The 23,168-nt window shown below is 33.3% G+C and overlaps 1 protein-coding gene across 3 annotated transcripts in view; it reads left to right on the top strand.

Annotated features, from left to right (window-relative positions):
* The window catches only part of LOC135839019 (C-Maf-inducing protein-like), a 37,364-nt gene that overhangs the window by 1,796 nt on the left and 12,400 nt on the right, over positions 1–23,168 (top strand). The window contains exons 1-5 of one of the 3 annotated variants that reach the window (XM_065354868.1): positions 1,128–1,263; positions 6,388–7,247; positions 16,218–16,346; positions 16,967–17,017; positions 19,108–19,179. In XM_065354868.1, the coding sequence (XP_065210940.1) occupies positions 6,489–7,247; positions 16,218–16,346; positions 16,967–17,017; positions 19,108–19,179 (1,011 nt within the window). In that variant the 5' untranslated portion in view covers positions 1,128–1,263; positions 6,388–6,488. Of the gene's footprint in view, positions 1–1,127; positions 1,294–6,387; positions 7,248–16,217; positions 16,347–16,966; positions 17,018–19,107; positions 19,180–23,168 lie in introns of those variants that run through there. The other 2 variants (XM_065354867.1, XM_065354866.1) reach the window with 2 other exon arrangements.

Here is a 23,168-nt window from a genome sequence, read left to right on the forward strand (position 1 = left end):
AATTAAATTACATTTTGGCGAAACTCAGAGGAATAAATCTTTAGAGCGTGATCACCCGAAAAAGACAAACGTTTAACAACATTCAGGGGCAGGATAGGCGTCTAATACTTCATGGGACATTTTCTTGTCATTAAACCGATTTCATTTGTACGATTACTTAGTATGAACGTTGAAAAAATCTATGCACGGTGCGAATAGGAGAAAAATGTAGGTACATACCTACATAAGCAGGTATAGCTACTCAAATCTTAAAAAAAAAACTTGGGGTCATTTCTGTCACAAAATAATATTTTAGCCATCTAAATACTCCCGTAAAATATAATTTTCGTCGTTGACGTTCCTTAAATGATCTGAAACGTCATAGGTTAGTCGTCCAATTTCATAGATGTTTTCCACATTAATACGTATAGTTAGAAAATACAATGAAAATATCGCGCAGATTTATGGCAGCTTTATTTAAATTGAAATTATCGCAAAAAAAAACTTCGTCTATGTGCGATTCACCAGTTACGTTACGGTTAAGTATTAAATTTACAAAATATTTGTGACAGTAGTCCTGAAAAAAAAGAATTTGAATGTAATTAGGTAAATTATGTAGCTTTTTCTAGCTATATCTAATGATGGACGCACATGTAGGTAACCTGTACCTACATTCAGCCGTCAGCTTCCATTTTCTGGTTTAATTTAATGTAAGTAGTCTAAGATTGCAATTTGCAACAATGTTTGCCGGACGTATCGTATGTAGGTAAACAATCTTTTTTCCAATAAAGTTTCTTCATCTGACGCCAATGTTTGTGTACATGTACACAATCGTACACAATCAAGTAATATACAGCTTTGCTTTGCTTTACTGTATGAGTAGGTAACTAAGTATAGTATATGTATAAATCGTTCCCTTACTCTTGGCCTCTGTTCTCGAATGAAAAATTGCAGTAAGTATTATTTTATTTATTTGGGACAGACTATACCTACCGTGCTACTATCTATGTCTGTCTTCCACATACAGTCGCAGTGTTATTTTTTTTATCGCATATTCATATTTTTAAAATTCAGCATCATCTTATGTAGGTAGTTGATATAGTAAAGTACACTAAAGTAAAGTTTAAATAATTACAAAATGATTGAATAAGTAAATTCACTAGCTATTGTTCTTTGTAGTTTAACGTAAATTATTGTAGTGCATGGTCGTTGAATCAATCCCGTATGTTATATGTTAATGAACTTAAATGTGATGTGAATTGTGTTGATGATTACGAATATCGAGTGAGACCCCAACGACAATTTTATTCCTCAGTAAAGTATTTTTATTTATAAATGCTATTTAAAATGATAGGGAAAATCACTCGCCCATACCGTCTAATGCAGTCGAGTAATGACATTGCTACAGAAAATTTTAATTTGTGATAGGAATGTACGAGTACCTATGTATCTACTGAAAATTAGATTTTGTTGGTTGTTCGAATCACGCGTGTATATTTGTGTCGTAGAATTTACATTTTTCAAAGACATTTAAACGTGTAGAATTAGAGAATCCTGAATTTATAAACAGGAATAGAAATGTGAGAAATTGGAAGAGTTCGTTAGTTGCATTGTAGGTTAGACACTGGGTAGAGGTTAGGTAGAGGTACCTATCAGCATTGAAAATCAGTGATCGTTGGGGTAAGGAAGTATCTTGAACGAGCGACGAGAATTCATTGATGTATTTTTTTTCTAGTCTACTTACCTAGACGTGTCAATCAAGTTATTTTCAAAACAATCAAACACAAGGATTTTAGACATTTCGTTCGCTTTATTTCTTTGAGTTGAAAGTTGAATTCATTACATATGTACTAACTTCCTATTTGCTTACCTAAGTACTACATAGGTAGAGGTAGCTATAGCTAGCCACAGTATAAAAAATGATAAAATTGAAAAATATTAAAATTTTAAATTCTTTAGATCAGTTTGCTAAACTGCCTATATCTAAAATTACCAATAATAGAAAGTGATCCATATACGTTTTACTCATTATTTTTTCTGAGGAGTTTTACACATTTATTAACTGTAATCAGTTACTTATATTACCATCTTTACATAGAAACGTTTTTCATTTCTCCAAAAAATTCTTAAATTTTAAATTCGGGCTGAAAAATAGGAGATCGAGTCAAAGGCTACAAAAGTTTTCTCGTGGTCTTTTGACTCACAATATTGTTTTTTAGATTCATACATTCTAACTCTCTATGTACCTACGTAAAAAAAAAAAACCTTCAATAAATGGGACTCATTGGTAACCTACTAAAAAATTCTAGCTGTTCAATTGAAAAAATGAAGGTGACTGAGTTTCATCAATTTTACAAAATAGCCCAAAGGATGGTTTCATCTGCTGCATTTTTATGTTTTGTAAGGCAGTTTCGATACGTTGGGAAAAGTGAGTTTTTAAGGGTCCAATTTATGAACAAAAAATATACAAAAATTTTTCATTTACACATTTATGTAATTTTACAAAACTGCTGACATAATTGGATGGAGTATTTTTTCATTATTTTGAATAGCTAGAAGTGCTGAAAAGCTAATATAAGCTAGGTATAACACATATGTAGGGGTAACGGCCTGGTTTTTTTTTTACCCACTCTAGTTTTTTTTTACCCCCCAGGGAATTTTCTGAAAAATAAGCCACCAAAGTCATGAATCGATTTGAAAACCATATTAACATGTTTTGTGCTTCTTTTGGAACACGATGCGCTTGAAAAGCTGCATTTTCCCTTCAATGTTCATGGTTCAGGAGACTTTTTAAAAATGTGATGTGAATTTTAGTCGATTTTCTTAACAAAATTTTTAAAAAGTGAGTTTTAATTTTAAAGATGGGTCGCACTAATTTCCATCAAAATGAGTTCATGAGTACATCGCTGAATTCTACTCACTGTGGTCTATCAGATCAGCTAGTTATTTTTCATCAAAATTGTTTTCTAAAATTTTTTAGAGGGGGTAAAAAATAGGGAACGAATTAAGCCCAGTTTTCTATTAAAAAAAAAAAAAAAAAAAAATAGAAAAATCCATATTAATTTTTGGTCTCCAAATTTTTTACCCCCCCCCCCCTATTTTTGTAAATAATATTGTCCAAAAACACTTTCTACAGTTGATTACATCAATGTAAACAATCAACCAAAAAAATTGAATAATGATTGATACCCCTCTAATATAGGTTTTCTATGAAAGCAAATAAAACAAAAACGGGTACAAAATTGAAGACTTTCAGTATACCTAGTAGTAACATGAAAACAGAAAATTGGAGCAGGAACTTTCACAGCAATTTTTCACCACCTATATCTGCAAAAAATTTCCACAAAATAGTTTCTTGTGAAAAACAATGTGTTCATCTGGTAGTACAGGAATTTTAGAGTCCAAAAATACGTGTATTAAATTTTTTCGTTGAAAATTTGCACAAAATAATCTTTATAAATTCTCAATTTTATTCTCAATTATGTTTTCAAGCAATGAATACACTAATGAAAACGGAAAGGGCACTTTTTGGCATGATTAATTAATAATTTGTTAGGAAACGTTGAATCTATGTTGTTACTAATAAAAACACAGAAAAATTGAGGGAGGGGGGTAAAAAATTGCGAACTCGTTTTTTTGCAAACAAATTTTTTTTGGCGAACCTAATGAAATTGAACTTTTGGCAAACACTGAATCTTGTCAACGAATGTTTGCTGATTTCAATGCGCTTTTCAGTTTTTCTCTAGCTTCATTAGGTCAAAAGAAATTTCAAGCTATGTCCTTAGGGGGGTAAAAATATAGGGCCGTTACCCCTACCAGGAATGTTCAGAATCATAGTCAATTGTTTTTCTTTTATATTTGCCTGAGGAAAGTCAGAAAACACACTTATTTTTTCTCGTTTATGAAAAAATTAAAAATGATTGAAAGAAATGGTCGTGCTGAAATTTTTTTAAGAGGGTCAGACGGACCCAGGCTCGCACTTGTTTACGCTAGTACGCCACTGATTCAAAAGGAAATATAGCTATTCAAAATCTGCTACTCTTCAGTTTTTCAGTTTGGAAGCAGAAGGTGAAGCTGAATTTTAGATGTATTGCTCAAGCCTAATTACTAGGTATTTAATTACTTGGTAAAAAAAAAAAAAAAAAAATGGAAGGGGAACTGCATAACAGAATTACGTATTGAGAGAAGCTTCTTTATAGCGAGTGAAAAAATGAGAAAGATGAAATTGAGTTTCATTTTAAAAATTATGTTGGAACATGACTAAATTGAAAATTTAGTGCTTATTTGTTTCAAAATGAGTTGCGCAATTTGATAAAATTAACATTTATCACGAGAGGATTATCACCGATTTGTCATTTCCGTTCTGTATATTAGCTGCAGATCACTGAACTGACTTATAAATACATACTTCGTAGTTCATCGCAGAGTATTGCAGCTAGCTGAATCCGAAAGCCAAAAGCCGAATTTTAGCCGAATTTTCCTTCAAAAAGCTAGAAAAAAATAGCTATCTGAAGCTGAAATTTGTTAGGACTAAATAGCCAATAGCTAAAAAAATTCAGCTATTTTACCGCTTTTCCCACTCCCTTCATTTGTGATAATTTCATGTGAAATTCTAATAAATCTGGAGCAATTTTGCTTTTAAAATTTTCATTTTTCCAATTTTTCACATGTAATAAAATTTTTTTGTTGTTTTTCCCAAATTTTTGTTAAACTATGAATCTGATGTCATTTTCAAAGCTATTTTTGGGCTCAGTGTGAAATTTTAATGCTCATAGAGGGGTATATTGTTTTTAAATTTGGTTAGCTTTTAGCTAGCCAAATAATAGCCGTTAGCTAGCTCAATGTTTAAGCTAGGCAATAGCTGAAAGCTGAATCTTTATTTTTGAAGGTCACTAGTTTTAGCTAAAAGCCGAAGCCCAAAAATTCGGCTGCAATACTCTGGTTCATCGTAATGAATTCGTACGTAATATACCTCTCGTCGTCGTGGTTCCTTGTCCTTTACTAGAGCCCTGCGCCGCCGCGCCGCGCCGCCGCCGCCACCAAATTTTCACACATTTTTTGAGCCGCCGCCGCCGCTTTAAAAATTTTTGAAGCCGCCTTGCTCGGCTGAGCCGATTTAAATCACTCAAATGGCAAATTTCAGGGAAATTTTCCCCATATTTTGGATTTTTTCAAGTGGCTAAATTTTTCAATTTTGCCACGCACTACCTAGAATGATTTCTCATGCTAAATGCTTATTTGAGAAGCTGAATAATTTTCGCGAAAAATTTGTATTTTGAGGTAATTTTATGATTTACGGAAAATTACCTCAAAATTTCAACCTTTGTAGCCGGCTGAGCCGCAGCCGAGTAAAATTTTTGCCGCCGCCGAAAACGTCGGCTGGAATCGGCTACGCCGCCAGCCACAACGCTGCGCTCACCATAGCCGCCGCCGATCATTTCGTGATCGGCGCAAGGCTCTAGTCCTTTACAGGACATTGGAAATCGCATTTTTATGGTACCCTAACAGGGCGAGGCGAATGCCTATTGCCACTGCGATTATTCTGGGGAATCGACGTTGTTTCGAGCTTCCACTAGTAGTTTCCCGTTGCTTTCTAGTGACATCTACACAAGCACCTTGGACTTTGGAGCTAGCCGGGTAGTTTAGAGACCCTGAGCTCCTCAGTGTTGACCTCTATAGACGCTCGAACCAGTTTCAGCTTTTTGATTCTGCTAACAGATGGCGTGCATTATCTGTTAGCTCGGCTAAACTGGTAGTCCCACGGTACTTGGCATGTAATGTTGATAATTGCACGAAAGATTTTTTAATTACACGCACAAGCTTGCCTCTGTAGCTGGGTTTGAACCGGGTACCTCGTGAACGGAGGTCCGCGGCTCTACCTACTACGCCACCGAGGGACTAATATACCTCTACCTACCTATATATTTTTTGGATATCTTAGAAAAAAGTGTGACGTATGTACCTACCTAGTACCTACTTTCAGTTGTCGATGAACAAAATTTATTAATAAATGAAATTACGACAAATTTGAGCTAGGTACCTAATACCTATACATATATCACGAATGAGTAAACCATTAACGTGAGCAACTAGGCATACCTGCTTGTTTGTAGTCAAATTCAATGACGGGTTTTCTATCGCTCGTACACCCAATTCATTGATGATAAACACGTATGTCTGTGTAATGTAGCTTTACCATGCTTGTCATCACAATGTTAATACTCGTAGTAGTGCGTATGACAACGTGTTTCAAGATAGATTTCTCATTGATGGATGATTCATCCACACATAATTTTTATTCGCAAAACTTGTACGACGTCAATTGACGTTCAAGTGTTATTTCTTGGTAATACAGCGATTCTTTTCCCGAAAAAAATTATTAACAAGATTTTCATTGGTTTGTTACAGAAAATAGGAAGAAGTCATGGATTCGACGCGATTAAAAATACAGCTAATCAGCAGCTGGCATTCGTGAAGTGAACGTGTTGGTTGGTTGCGAAAAAGTGAACATGATAAACGAAGAAACCATACCAGAAGACATTACTGATGTGGAAAATAAAAATGTTGTAAACGAAGATACTTCCAGTAATGGTGTCGTAATCGATCCAGTTTCTTGGTCAACCGAAGAATTGCACATTTCCGCCGAAGATACGTCATCGCAGAGTTCAAGCTCGAAAGAAAATAGTGTCAACGAAATCACATTGTTGGTTGAGAATTTAACCGCTGAGAGCGATCATTTTGAAAAAATATCCACCGAAACGGTCGACATAGAATTACTACCGCAAACCATCGATAACGAATGTAACCTATGCTACGAGAAACAGTCGCCGGACGAAAATTCGAACATAAGTAATAATCAAATAATCGACGATACTGTGAATTTACCCGCGAATGAAACCAATAAATGGGGTGAAAATAAAAGAAGACAATCGCTAATGATGAAAAATGCTTTAAAAAATAGTCTCGATGCTTCTGCGATAGAAATTTTAAAAGGCAATATGAAAGATTTGATTAAAAATTCGACCAACGATTATAAAAATTGCCTGACTTCCGAGTCGCCGGATAACGATATGTACGCTTGGGCATCGTCCTGCGCTAATTTGAATCCTACCGGGCCTAGATTCAAACTGCTTAAAGAAGGAGATATTCAAGTGTGTTACTTGGATCATACCAGAACAGTTCTTAGCAAGATTTTAAGTTTCAAATTTTTACGTCACTTCGAACTTCATCGTCTGTATTTGAACGAGTCGAGAATTTCACCTAAAAACGTAAGTGATTCAAGTACCCTGTACCTACCTAGGATTATTATTTTTTTTTTAAATTACATTAGTTCGCAGTACATGCACGAAAAAGTGTTCGTTGAGTGCTGAGTGGGCAGTTTTATGAGGAAAAAAAGACCGTTGGCATTTTGTAGGGGGGGGGGTCGGTTGAGCATGTGCAAAAACGGGTGTTTTAAATTTTCGGAGTGGCACATTAAGGGACTGTAGTCTCAAAACCTCCATTTTTCGAAGATGATTAGGAGAAAGGAAATTTTTTTCATTTGAAAGAGGACACATGGACGAATCTGAAAATGTATTTTTTTAGTAGGATCCGGGCACACTTGCGTGGTATATTACATGTGGGAGGAAAAAAATAATGTTGGGCCCAAAATTTCATCAAATTTGAAAAAAAGAAAGAAAAATCATTACCTATACGACTTTTTCAGCTTTCAGGCAGTGTTGGCCATAACGATATTTTTTTTCGTTCCGTTATTTCGTTACGTTACAAAATTGATATTTTTTTAGTTACGTTTTTCATTATGGTATTTTGTAACAAAAAAATTGCTGTAACAGTATTTTTCGTTACACCGGTATTTACATTTTTTCGTTACGTTATTTTCGTTATTTCCGTTACACTTTTTTCGTTACAGAAATGTTTTTTCAACGTATATTTTGATGTAAAATGCATTTGTGGCGGAAAAAATGTGACAAAAATAACGAAAATAACGAAACAAGAAGGTTCAAATACCAGTGTAACGAAAAATATAACGTTACCGCACTCAAAATCAGACAAATGAAAACACTGAAAATTCATTTTTTTGACTTCACTTCAAATTTTCATAGCTACAGCTAAAATTACTCACAAATTAGAGTTTTTTTAAGGGTTTCTTTTGTAATTTGTAACTAAAAAAATAACAAAAAAGGTAACGAAATTTTTCTGTTTTTTGTTACGTTACTTTCAGAAAAATATCGTTACGTTACGTTTCAGTTACACAACATCACATGATCAAAATAACGTTTTCGTTACAGTTCCGTTACCTGTAACGGAAAAAATTTCGTTATTTTCATTTTTCGTTACAGTTACCGTTACGGGACGCCAACACTGCTTTCAGGAAGCAATCAGCAGGTATTTCGAAACATAAACAAGTACTTACCTATATTTTAAAGTATATACCTTTTCCTATATCAAAATCTACTGAAAAACGATAACCGTAGCTATTTTATGTAAAATTGCGATTAAGGGTAAAGGCACCAAATATGGACCACCTTTTTTTGGAGGATTGCCACTTGAAAACTATAGAGGGTAGAAACCTCCACAAAGGCTTAAAATGAAGTTCCATCCTTCTACTAACACTGTACAAAACTTCAGGGGCGAAGGTCAACTTAAAGTATGTTTTTTCTATTGTTGAATGACGAGTGTCAAAATGACAGTTCGAAATTTTGGACGCTTAATATGGACCACCTATAGAATTTTAAAATAAACATACTTTCACATTTTTCAAAACGTCATGTCATATTTATTTGTAGAAATGAACAAAAAAACGTATTCTAAGCAGTGCAGGTTAATTTTGAATATACTCATATTTTTTAACATTTTTGAATGATGAGTGTCAAAATGACAGTTCAAAATTTTGGATGCCTAATATGGACCACCTAAAGAATTTCAAATAAACATATTAAGTTTCAAAGCATCATATTTATCTGTAGAAATGAACAAAAAAAAGTACATATTTCAAGCATTTCCTTTTTCAGCGGCTGTGAGAAATGATGAAAATGAGTAAAAAAAATCAATATCACAGGTGGTCCATATTAGCGCACCCCATTAAAAAAAACTTTGCACCAAAAATGTCTGTTCATACCCTTATTTTTAGCAAAAGCTGATTACTCCAGCAGAAACTACGTCCTTTTTTGATATTATAAACGTCAATAACGTTTAGAAAATTACACCACATACATATTTTAATAAATGTTGAAAAACACACTAAAAAAATTTTTCAGTGTCTCAAAACAGTTTATTGAAAATTTCTCAGCGAGTTTTGACTTTACAGTTGTAATTTTTGTCTCATTCGTTTTTTTGGTGAAAAATATATCGGAATTTTTCCTGCATACCTAGGTATTGCGCTAATTATCGACGAGAACGAGCGCTGGTCCATATTGCGGACTGGTCCATACCATAATTGGTGCCCTTACCCTTATCTCGCTTTCTGGGATCAAAAAAGTGGGACCTATCTTCATGTGCGTTGTGCGTACACAGGTCGAATGCCAATTTACCAATTCCTTCTAAAATTTATTAACTTTTAGGCTCAAAACTTCTTGTAACCACTGAAAAAAGAACAATCACTGACATTTTCGTTTTTCTCGCGAAATTTTAATTTACATTGATAAGTCGCGTGAAGGTTTTTCATTTCTTTTCAAATTATTTTGATGAAATTTTGGGCTCAACGTTTTTTGGAAGTGGTCATAAACGAAAATCACTGGCTTGCCCAAATCCAATAAAATCTGACCAGATTGGATTAAGTAGATGTGTTCAGACTTAATCATTTTCGCTTGGGGTGGCATCAGTATTCTCCGTTTCAGCTCCTCCATTAAAGGATAGGTAGATATCGCATTTAACTCAACAGAAATGTCTTTATAAAAATAAAAAAATCCAGTTGGTAACTGCGTGTGAAAATGAGCTCATAAAAGTATTATTTAATCACCTTATGCGCGTATATGGAAATGATGGTGGAAATAGTATAGGTACTTTAGGTCTAAATTTATTATACCTACCTGGTAGATATAAGGGTATAATTACTTTGGTATCGTACTATTATTTCGAAGTTCAGTCTTATTTCCATTTGTTTAATTTCAACGTTGAGGTTGAAGGTAAATTTACTAAAATTTGATGGAAGTGGAAAACGTGTACGAACGAGTTTTGTTTATTGATGAGTACGCGCGTTTACGTACGAGATCGTATTACACCATATTTGAACGCACGTGGATGTTGCGATTTAGCTGGTGTGTGTGGTACGATTCGATATACTATAGAGGGACACGCGTCGTTTAATGATTTAAGATAATACGCTACTATTGTATAAAATCAATCTAATTTAGCATTAAACTCTTCATCATAATTGCTGTCGTTTTGTGCAATGTTCGAATCATTATTCAAGGTCGCAATTGACGTCAAACCCACATACCATAATGACATATACGATGCAGTGTGTGCGGATAATAAACGCACAAGCGTTGATCCAGAAATTCTTCCGACAAGCGATGTCGTCGCTCTCGCTGAGTCGTACTCGCTGCACAGTGCACACTCTCTTTCTCATTCTGAATTTGCCAACGTAGTAAAAATTCTATATACGAGCGGTGGAATTTCGTCTCTTTTTTCCCAAGTCATTTTTGGCCAATGCCCCGAGAAATCGTTAACGTGGTCCAACTCGTAAAACGTTATTTTTCGCGGTAGTATGTACAGTACTTAAGTAGGTATCTAAGCTTGCAAAACGCGTATCGTTGATTCGAATGACATGTCGTTCACTCGACTTGATCAAAACACCAACATTCGTGTCGGGTTTCTTCCATTGATTGGATTTCGCACAATTGTCTACAAAAGTGAAAAGTAAATAAGCAACTATCTGTCTCTAGGGGGAAGAAAATCAATGGCTACTTATTACTTCGTTCGACCGGTATATTTTCATGCAATAGCGGTACAGGGAAAAGATACGAGGGAAAATGAAAAGAGGAAGAAAACATTCAGAGCTGATGACAACTAACTCATCAGCAAACTCATCCTGCAAAAGCAAAATTCTGATAGACATCATCAGATACGCTAGGAAATAGGAACCGAGTTAGTATAGGTAATTTAGACAAATTTATGATGCATGCAATCTCCTATGTAGAGGAGAAGCGATAACGACGACGACTTCGTTCGACACAAAATGTTGATTAAGTTCTCAATGAGGAAATGACAATTGTTACTTAATTTTAGAAACTGTAATCTAATTTGGAAATTTCCAAGAAATACGTAACAATTGGTTACTGCAATTGGCTTTTAAAGTAAATTGAAAGAGAAATGCTATAAAATGTACTTATCAAGTTTGCTGGCAGATTCGAAATTCGCAAAATGCTTGCAGTTACTTTCGTATAGGGCAGGGCGGTAAAGTTATGTGGAAAATATAGGTAGGTAGGTAAGTAATACATAGGTACCTGTTTATTTCAAAATTAACGCGTGGCTGAAAATTTTTTTCCGAATTTTATGACTTGTTGCTTCGTTTAGTTGTTTGTAAGCAGCTTGTATGGTGTAAAAATTGAAATAGGAAATAATTATTTACCGGATAATTTGAAGGTTGAAAATATAAAATATCAGTTACTTTTTTCTGCGGTTAAGTACACTTATTATTATTACCTATGTCATTTCAATTTTTTCGATGAAATGTATGATTTATGCATTGCAGAAAACATTGCTTCAACAAACAAAACAATTAACAGTTTCTTAAATACCTAGTTTTCTAAAGTGAATAATAATATTGTGTTTGACCGGCGCACATGAGTGTAATTTGTCGAGATGAAGAGGGTGTTTTTTTAAGTTTTCATCTTTATTTATTCCTTATATATAATTGTTTCAGTTTAGTGTGCAATTCTTTCCTACTTTCATGGAGAAAATAATGCTAAAGCCCAACAATGGATTTAGTTCAATACACAAAAACCAAACCAGTAGCCTAGATATAGGTATTGCTTAATAGGGAGGATCGTGACGAAAAAATGTCGAAGAATTTTGACCAAATTCGGCGGAGACCTTCATTTTGAGTGAAAAGTCAAGTTTCCCAGAAAAATGTTTAGCCCTGGAGATGTTCCTGGAGAGAAGATATGAGGCTTTTTAAAAATATTATAATTTTTTAATAAATTGTACTTTTTTGCTCTACCTCTACCCAGTCTGTTTTGCAAAAATGGTTCAGTTCCAAAAGATAGTAGGTATTTGAGATTGTGTGTGGTCGAATACAAGACCATTAAGGTTTTACAAAGCAGTTGAAAAATTACAGATTGTCGGTTTTGTGTCTTGTGCGCCAATTGTGTCAAAAAACGAAAAACGTATATAATTTCTAAAGCTGGTGCGGATTCATAATTATTTTGAAATGCAGTAATACTATAATTTTTTTGCCATTAACTATTGCCATTTTCAAAAAATTAAGAATTGGTGCTGCTACATTTCAAAATATTCGTCAGTTTCAGAAATGGTATTGGTATCTCTATTTCGATGTTTTGGTAGGTATTTGGACATTTTTTCCGAAACAGGCTATTTAGAAGCTATAGCAAAAAATCTCGATTTTATAGTTACAAAAATTCATCTTCTTTCAGCCCTTACACTGCTCTCCTAGGAGCCTTCCCGGCGCTAAAAATTTTCTGTGTGACATCTTCACTCAAAATGAAGGTCTTGACGGAATTCGGTCAAAATTCTCCGACATTTTTTTCTCGATCCGCCTCGCACTAATGTTTGATTTTCCTGCTGCAAAAATGCTCAATTAACCGTGTCTGTTTTCCTAAAACTAAAAACCAGCAATAGTTTTTAGCCTGATTGTTGGTTTTTTGGTTCTAAAAATTTAGAAATCAAATCAATGAATGAAATTACGTATGTGTATTACGAAAATGTCTTCACATTATGAAAGTCAGAAAGCAAAACACAGACCAAGAAGTACCTACCTACTGAATGCATAAATTTACAAAATATCAAGTTGAAATCACAGGTCCTTACTCCTTAATCTCACTCAAACGATCTCTTTGTGTTTAAGATTAAATGCAAAAAAATTAATTTCGATACAAACGTGATGCTCTCCTCCGAATGCCATCGCGAAGTTTCTATGAAATTATGGTTTAAATTTCAAAAATTCCCGGACCAGCAGAATCAACTTCTCACATCGAAAATAATGCGCTTGAAATTTTCATAAAGAAATCAACCCCGAAGGCATTGGCAGCCAAAAAAAATTATATCTATGAAAAAAAATAGGTCCTTTGAAATGGTTTCAACGCTCTCTGTAATTATTATAGTTTTTTTCCAATATAAAACGAGAAAAAAGTTGTTGTGGCCCTTCAAAAATTCTGTAATGCATTTTTTCAATACTATGGGCGCTACTGCTCTCTTACTTCCCAATAAAAGACAAACCAACGTGTTTTTATTAAAAAATTGTTTCGAAAACAGCAGTGATTTGCGTTCCAATCTTCATTCTAATTATTAAATCATTCACTTTAATGAGAATGAGGAGCTTTCGCGTGACGTGCGCGTGATTGGGAATTATTAAAATCTTGATTTCAAAAACTGTGCTTTGCCCCAAGATGACTCATTTTCTATGTACGTCATTCAGTCCTCAATTCAATTTATAAAAGTTGTATTCATCATAGGATTTTTTGAATTCCTAATTCCTTATGCTCGTTGCCTAATGCCTCACCTACACACGAAAGTCTGAGAAATTATCAGAACGTTATCAGACGTAAAAATTTTACCATGTACCTATTACTACTGCTTCCTTCCTGTTTACCTACGTCATAATGGGATGTTGCTTACGAAATTCGTAGAAAATATTATCCACTCATACCTACTCATACGAGTTAGACGAAACATAATAATTCTGTTTAGAAAGGTAGGTCAGGTATTCGCATTATCTCGTTAATCTAAAAATGACTGCTGACTAGTCAGAATGAACTGAGGGAAACGACACGTCTGACGTCTGGTAGGTCTGGCTAAGTGGCTGTCCACTGTCCAGTGACTGCGGTGCCCAGTATATTTTGTACTTTCTACGAAAAAGTATAGGTATACTAATATGCATTTATGCGAGTTTAGATATCTGCGTAATTTTGTTGACGTCATTTTAACGTAATAACGTAATATATAATAGGTCAGGCATCGTTTATTATTACTTTAGTTAATTGTTATCACGAGTTGATGTGGTGTTAATTTCTGTTTTAAAAAAACCAGTCGAATGTTCAATGCGAGTTAATTAAGCTACCTACCTAATTTTGGCAAAATCAAGAGTATTAGCGATTTTCGAACTTAGATAAAGCTCCGCGTCGATATAATTATTTCGTGGAACGAAGATGATGTGCTTAAACATTGCCGATGTTGAATTTAAAAATAAAAACGGGTCGATTCTCATGATTATCAGCGTTGAATACATTGGATGGACACGTGCATGACTAAAAACAATACGTCTTTAGGGTTGAATCTCCTTGCGGAAAAAAGCCAAGAAAAAGATCTTAAAATCAAAAAGTGAATCGCCAAATTGCATGCATAATTTCGAAAGAATTTTAGAAAATTGCTTATTAAATTAGGTGTATTATAATTTGAGTCTGAGATCATATCGCATATCGCTCCTCTCTTCATTTAATACCTTCAGGAATCTGTTAAATTAAAATTTCAAGTGTACTATTTTCAGTTTGAAAATCGAATTTTGCTGTTACTAATTTTTACTTTTTCTGTTCTTTATTGTCTCTGAAATGATTTTCCATCGATTCTCGTTTGGGTTGGCCATACTTACAGTCGTAGGCGTATATTACATTACGTATGTAGTACCTAGCACCTACCTATATGTTCTTCTTGAACTAATTTCATCAAGGTGTTATCAGCCCAATTCACAGTGACGTTGTTTGTTGTAAATAAATCGAAGATATAATTTCAAAATTCAAAAGTACCTACTTATTCCCTATCCGTAAGCACGTACTTGAACCTACACCGTACACGCCATATTTATACAGGATGTCCCAGTTTAGCTTTCAGAAATCTAGCTATAAGTATGATAACAGGTACTCGCGGTAATTGATGAAAATTTCGATAAAAATAAAATCAAGAATACATTTTTTACATGGTTACAAATTGTATGTACCTATTTCTATAACGTGTATAAAAAGTATGATGCTCAATTGATCATTTTGAGTGGACTTCATTTTTTTAAATCAGAATTTATAAGAATTCCTTGGAGCTGAAATGAACCCCTTTTGCTTTGTAAGTGAGAGCAGGATACCTACCTACTTTCCATTGAGTCACTTTATATCGATGGGATATTATGGGAAGAAGTTATGACGTTGGTAAAAAATTTTATCAGTAATACCTAAGTACCTATTTATTAAAGTGCAATAAATTTTCCCGATGATATATTGATATTTGATATATTTACTGAATTAATTATTTATTCAATGCAAAGTGCGTTACATATAGGTACATACTTTGACGTATTGTACCACTATACAGTATCGGTACCATTATTGGGGAATACCTGCAGTAGATTATTTGGACACTTAAGGTATTAAAATGGGTGCCTAAACAGATAACAGATGTCTTATTTTACCTTCTTGTAAATATGTACTTACATAGTTACTGATATCTACTGAAATGCGCAATATGTAAGTACCTACTGGGTAAAGTGTTTACGAGAGCAAACCTCATCAAGTGCCAATTTTTCTATATGTATTTTAATACATCCAAAGGTGTAGCTTATTCTTCACATTTAATTTTTCTGAAAAATGTCACCTTTAAACACTACCATTTTTACAAAAAATACTTAATCGAAAATAAAATTTCTGATATGATTTTTGGCATAGGTAATTTCTGGAGATGAACAGAAAAGATTCTTCGACATAACACATTTTTAAAATTAAAGGAGCTATTTTAAACAAAAATTTCAACGCTTAAAAAATTTACAATTTCAAACATTTTGCAAAAAGTTGTTTTTTAAGCTTTTTATGTTGACATTTTTCAATTTTTATGGCTATCTTTCCTTCTCTATAGTTTTTTTTTTTTTTTTCAAATTGGAAAATTAAGATTTACCTAGTTGACAAAATACGTGCTATTATAGGTATGATCTTCTCTGTGGAACGTTTTATTTTATTTTTACATAATTTAAAAAAATACATTTTCTATTCCTATGAATCATTTTGTAAAGTATTATTTAGGTATAGGTACCTATAGTTATCTAATTTCTATTTTACATTATATTTTTTTTCATGTTTCAGCCAACCAGAATGATGGAATCAGCGATAGATTATAATGATATTCATGAAGTGTATGTATTCTCAAGATGGGACACAGGGCAGAAGTATTTTCTTAGAATAATTGTCTCCGAAGGTTCATATTTGTTACAGGTATGTTTGTTTTAATTTTTTATATTTTTTTTGGTTTAATGTACAGTCTCGCATTATACATACATAGGTACTGACATGTTATGCACACTTTCAATATGAAATGATGAATTTTCAAGTTGCAAGCAGTTTTTATTAATGCCTTTCGTAAATATTTTAATTTGGTAATTGAAATTAACCTAAGTATAGGGAGACGCGCATGACGAAATGAAATTAGTGAAACGCGTAGTTTGACTGGATTATTTTTCCAGTTTAATTAATTTCAGGGTGCTTAAACGTTTTCGCAGAATTAAATACATGATGAGAACAAATACGCGTTGAGCTTTTGTATAGGTTCAATTTATGAACCTATGTTTTAAATTAGGTACCCATTCTTATTGTTAGCTGTATACGTATCATAATGATGATAGTTTTTATGTAGGTGTGGGTCTGGGTACTATCGAAGTTTACTTCCATTCCATCTACATTATACACCTTGACTACACCATGCAAATATACATATAAATTATAAAAATATTAATATTACTTTGTACTTACTGAGATAATTTTTATTCACCTGTGTATTTAGTAATATTTTTACTGATTGGTATTATACCTATACTTTTTGTTAATTTTATTTACAGGCGAATAATTCGTATACCAGAAATCAATGGTATTTTTCTATTCTTTGGAAAGTAAGTGATACTTATTTCACATATTTTTTCAATTTTATTGTTGGGTCATTCCATGCCAAATCGGCGGATTTTTGCACGAGGGGTCTTCGATTTTTTTCAAAATCAGATCATTTGTAGAGGTCATCAAACGATGACGAATGACGCAAACCGGACATTTTTTCGATTTTTTTTTGACGGAGCTGTGGCGCTTCAAAGTTCTCCAAAATGGCCGAAAATAGAAAATTTCAGTTGCAAATTGCTCCGGTTGTACGTGGTATAGAATTTTGAACTTTTTTTTCAAATTATAGTACTTTGAGAGGGTAATCGACGAGTGATGTCAAAATCAGTGTTGCCACTTTTAAAAACCTAAAAAAATCGATTTTAAAACTTATAATTTAAATATAACCACGATGTCCGCCAGTAAAAATTCTGAAAAAATTCTCAGTTTTAGTCCTTTTTATGTAGAATAACATATCAAAAAATTGGAGGGGCCTTTTTTTTCATTTTCGAGAAAAAAAAATTACAAGTTTTACAATTGCTGCAAAAGTACCATCAGAAACCTAAAAAATGAAAATTTTTGCATTTTTGAAATATTTTACCAATGTGTGGACGATAATGTGAAAAAAATCCCCCTCCCCCCATTTGTCAACGAATTGACATTTTTCGTGCTATAAATTTTGATTTCAAGAGTGAAATATATGCATTTTTCGTCAATTTGTCGACAAATTGGGGGGAGGGGGATTTTTTCACATTATCGTCCACACATTGGTAAAATATTTCAAAAATGCAAAAATTTTCATTTTTTAGGTTTCTGATGGTACTTTTGCAGCAATTGTAAAACTTGTAATTTTTTTTTCTCGAAAATGAAAAAAAAGGCCCCTCCAATTTTTTGATATGTTATTCTACATAAAAAGGACTAAAACTGAGAATTTTTTCAGAATTTTTACTGGCGGACATCGTGGTTATATTTAAATTATAAGTTTTAAAATCGATTTTTTTAGGTTTTTAAAAGTGGCAACACTGATTTTGACATCACTCGTCGATTACCCTCTCAAAGTACTATAATTTGAAAAAAAGTTCAAAATTCTATACCACGTACAACCGGAGCAATTTGCAACTGAAATTTTCTATTTTCGGCCATTTTGGAGAACTTTGAAGCGCCACAGCTCCGTCAAAAAAAAATCGAAAAAATGTCCGGTTTGCGTCATTCGTCATCGTTTGATGACCTCTACAAATGATCTGATTTTGAAAAAAATCGAAGACCCCTCGTGCAAAAATCCGCCGATTTGGCATGGAATGACCCTGTTACCATTTAGTATTGACTTCCAAAGTCGAAAAATGACGATTGCGACCTTCACTTCGATTGAAAATTTTAAGATTTCCTTTGTCACTGTATTTTTCAGTTTCAGTTACGATAGAAAACTTTTAGGTATTTACAAACGTTTTGTCTATTAAAAAATTTATAAAAGTGCGTATTTTTTAAATTTCCGAGAAAACAAACCGTTTAGTGAGGTACACATCTAAATAAAAAAGTTATAATAAATTTTCAACCAAAGAAGCCTGAGAACTGAAATTGATACTTCATTTTTTTTTTTTTTTTTTCATTATTCAAACTAACGATGTATTTCTCTGACGTGTGTAACCGACAAGAGAATATAATTCCCAGATGTGACGATGACGTCACAACAACGTAATTTTCTGGTGAAATGAAGAATTATATGCCTAATAAAGGGAATAATATTTGAAATTAACATATAGATAACTAATCATTTTAATTTTTAGCAAATCACTGGGGTTCAAAAAAACGTTGGAAAAATTTTCACGATATCTTCTGATCTGAATAATTTGTTTATAAAAAAACGTGACAAGTTCATAAGGTCATACGTATCGATCTGAAAAAATTCTATGACCAATGCTCTAAAATTTTTGACGTGGATGATTTTTTTTTTTCAAAATGAATAGATATTTGATTCAGAAAATTTGAAGTTGGTAACTTGTGTATGAGAACGCATTTCACAAATAACTCGAGTATAAAATAATATAATATACATATACCTACTTTCTGTTAAAAAAAGTGTACCTATATTAATGAGAAATATTTATTTTTGCAGAAGCACATGTTCAAATATCGTAATATTCTGAGAGGGTCATCGAATATCGAAATCATTTTGAAAGAGTTGAAGGTGAGTAGTAACACTTATTTGTCTATCTAATCTACCTACCTTATAACTAAATCTATCTAACAATGAGTAATAAGTATCCGTCTAAGCCTCTACCTAGTGCCAATCTACCTATTTATCGCACACGATCGAGCGCGTTGGTTATAATCATTTTACGGCGATAGCTTCGTGGGAAAAATATAGGGACGCGCTTGGCGAGGAAAATTCTCTAATTCACCACACTACATATAAAGTTATTACTGATTACTGTGCTTGTTTGAGAGATAGGCTGGTACAATTTGCATTTAGTACGTAAACCCCCTAAATAATATTTCGCTGAATTTCTTGCAAATAACGAATTATTTCAGCAATGAAGTAGGTATTCGGTTTTCTTGGAAGAACGTAGGTTAAAAGGTCTGTTATGAATCGATTTTTTAAAATAAAAAAAAAGGTTAAATACCAACGCGAAAAAGTCAGATCTCATTATTTTCATTTTAAGATTTTTCTGATTAACAAAAGGAAGCCACATTATTTCTGTTCCAAAACGATGTTTTTCAATTTAAATATTCGCGCTTTGATCTGAATCGTAATTATGAGATCTAAATTAACTATCGTGTGAGTAATAAAGATTGAAAATGCAAATTTCTATTAACTTTTTGTACGTATTATCAAAGACTGGCAGTACCTAATAAATCAATATGTAGGTAATTACTTCAGTAATTTGTTTCGAAAATTAATTCTTGTACCTACTCACCTGAATTTTCAACTTGCAAAAATTGACACATTCTTTGATGAATTTGTAATTGAAATATGAAAAAGTTTTAAAAATACCAATAAATTACAGAATATTTCCAAGTACACATGTTACATAGTAGGTACACACAAAAAAAAAATAGTAATAATAATTTTTACTTTCAACTCGCAAGACTGTTTATCAGACAATATAAATAGATAACTAGAAATGTTTTAATTTTAATCTTTCATGATGCGGATGAGTTCCACAAGCGATGCAACGTTACATCTGAAGAAAGACACATTAATTTTCCCCTTGAAAGTCGTTATCACGTTAATATGTTGGTTGTTTTGTTTCATATGGCTTATAGTACATACATGTGCGTACAGTATTTGGTAGTAATTTGGTCTGGTGTCTTCTCTAAATTGTTTATTTTCGTAGACATTTCCAAATTCCAGCCAAGGTTAATTTTTTGTTGGTGTAAAAAAAATGAAAAATTTAATGGCATCCTAAATTGAATTTCTGCCATGATGCATCACCGAATAGCGTGTGGAAAAATTTCTTCCAGGTTTTTGGTTGTAAAGAATGAAGCATTTGAAATTGAAAATTTGATACATATCGTAAGATGTGTATTCGTAATATGAGTAGGTAGGTACCTAACCCACGTAATGACGTATGTATTATAATCATTGATATAGGTGCCGGGTTTCTCAAGCGTTGGTTAAGGGTACACTTCACAGCTGTGATGAGTAACGTTTTTTACGCCAACTTACAAAGTAAATATCTCGGCGAATATTTAATGGATTTTGCTAATTTTTTTTTTATTTGAAAGATGATTCATTTCTTAATACATGACTTTTGAGATTTTTCGTATTAATCGATCAGGAAAATCATGAAAATGGCATTTCTGCAGGAATCCGTTTTCAAGCATAACTTTCTATTGGATTACACTATTGAAAAAATCGAAAAAGTCATGTACTCCGATTTTTACCCTAAAAACGTTTGTGAAAAAAAAATTGAAGAAAATTTAATACTCAACGAGATATTTACTTTGTAAGTTTGGGTACTTGATGGGCGGGCGCGGAAGAACGAGGTATGAGTGACGACGTTGTTTGCAAGCGCGCAGTTCAGGCATAAATTTGTAGAGCGCATCGTAATAGGAATTCCAGTTGAGCTTGTGCAACATCGTTCCTTATTCAATTATTGGTATTTATGCGTTTTTTTTTACTTGATTTTTACCCATGGTTTCTTAGAGAACCGGTTTTTTCGTTATTAGGAAACTGCCAATCTTCGATTGGTAGTTATGAGAGAACGCGCCAATTTCAAAAATTGGGAATGCATAAAAATTCACATTCAGATTTTCGTAAGTCATACCTACTATGTACTTGATTTATTTATTTTCATCAAAACTACGCAAAAATAAAATTTGACAATTTATATTCCAGGACTGATTAAATCTTTAGGAAATCTGTATGCGAGGTTTCATTCAAAGAGAAATGATTGAAAATTTAAAATCAATATCTAATAGAAAAATCAATAAAATACGAAAAAAAATTTGAATGCGCTGAATGCTCCCATAATTCAATTTTTGTAACATTTTCGACATTTTTCCATGTACTTTCGTAAATCAAAGGTAGTTACACTCTTCAGTACGTAGGTATGTTGATATGATTTTTTCTGCACTCAAGCACCCGCAGGCAACACCACGCATTCAAAGTGTTTTCAAGCTAAAATTATGTTTTTTGCCTTGTGATAAAACACCAAGACGTTACAGATTACCTGCTTCTTACGTTGATCAACTAATCCCAATTTTATCATTTGCTTCCAAGCATTATTGGAAGGGAAGTACATTTATCTCAATCCCACAATGCACAACTACTTTTGAACCGGACACAGCTACATTAAAAATGCATGAAAAATTACCATACCTAGACCTACCTGACAAAATATCAGGCTCTTTAGTGCATTTTTCGATTGTTGATTAATTTTTAAAAATCAAAATTTTGGCCGAAATTGAGAAAATATCACAACTTTAACGAATCGGCTTACAAAAATTATACTCATGATTTATAGACTATTTTTGCCTGACATGGACTAGGTATGTTTTTTGCGCCGGAGGGATTTTTGAAATTTTCGAAAATTGTGAAACGTTGATCCGCATTATTATGCTGACTTTTGAAACCTTGAAAAAAAAATTGTTGTATTTTGCATATTAGGTATGTCTATGTTACCATTTTGAAAGCTTTGAAAAACCACTCGCTGTTTTTCATAAAACTCAACTACCTACCTACCTACATTACTTTGGTAGTGGAAGCCAAAAAAATTCAAAAAATTTCCCACAAGCATAAATAATAACCATCCTGACAAGGAAACCTCTTGAGGTGTAACACTCCGATTTGAACGGGAGCGCAATTTTTGGAAAGAGCATAGTCTAAAACCCCCAAAACCAAATTTTGAGCTGCCCAAGTTCATTTTTCGATTTTTGGCGAATTTTTGAAAATTCAAAATTGTCTGTTTTTGGCGATTCATGCTTTTTTAAAAAAAGTACGTACTTGATCAATAAAAATGGTCAAAATAAGTCCCAAAACTAATATTAATTACCCAAAACCAAATTTCACCATTTCCAGCCATTCTGGAGCCACCAGCGCGATTTTTCAATTTCTCAAGAAGTTTGAATTTGCTCCAGAAGGCGTGAATATTGAAGTTGGGCAGCTAAAAATCGAGTTGTACATTACACTCGACCTGTTTAACGAGTTTATCCACATTTGAGCCGATTTTGGGAGTGACACCTCAAAAGTGGCTTTTTGACCAGTTGAAAATCAAAAAGTCAAAAGTTCTCCGTTTGTGTGGAAATTTTTGAAATTCACGCGTATCGCTGTATTTTGTCCAAAACTAACCCTCCAAATCCAAATTTCACAATTTCCAGCCATTCTGGAGCCTTCAGTGCGATTTTTCAATTTCTCCAGAATTTTGAATTTGCTCCAAAAGGCGTGAATATGCAGTAGGGGCAGCTAAAAATCGAGTTGTGTCTTATACTCGACCTGTTTAACGAGTTTATCTACATTTGAGCCAATTTTGGGAGTGACACCTCAGTGATTTTTTGACCAGCTTTTTTCAAAATTAAAAAATCCAAAAAACCAAAAGATAACCGTTTGTGAGGAAATTTTTGAAATTTGCGCAAATCGCTGTATTTCTTCAAGAATTAACCCCCCGAGCGCAAATTCTACCATTTCCAGCCATTTTGGAGCGAGTGTGACACCTCAAAAAACCACTCTTGAGA

This window comes from Planococcus citri, chromosome 3 (assembly GCF_950023065.1).
Source record: "Planococcus citri chromosome 3, ihPlaCitr1.1, whole genome shotgun sequence".
In the NCBI taxonomy this organism is placed as follows: domain Eukaryota; kingdom Metazoa; phylum Arthropoda; class Insecta; order Hemiptera; family Pseudococcidae; genus Planococcus; species Planococcus citri.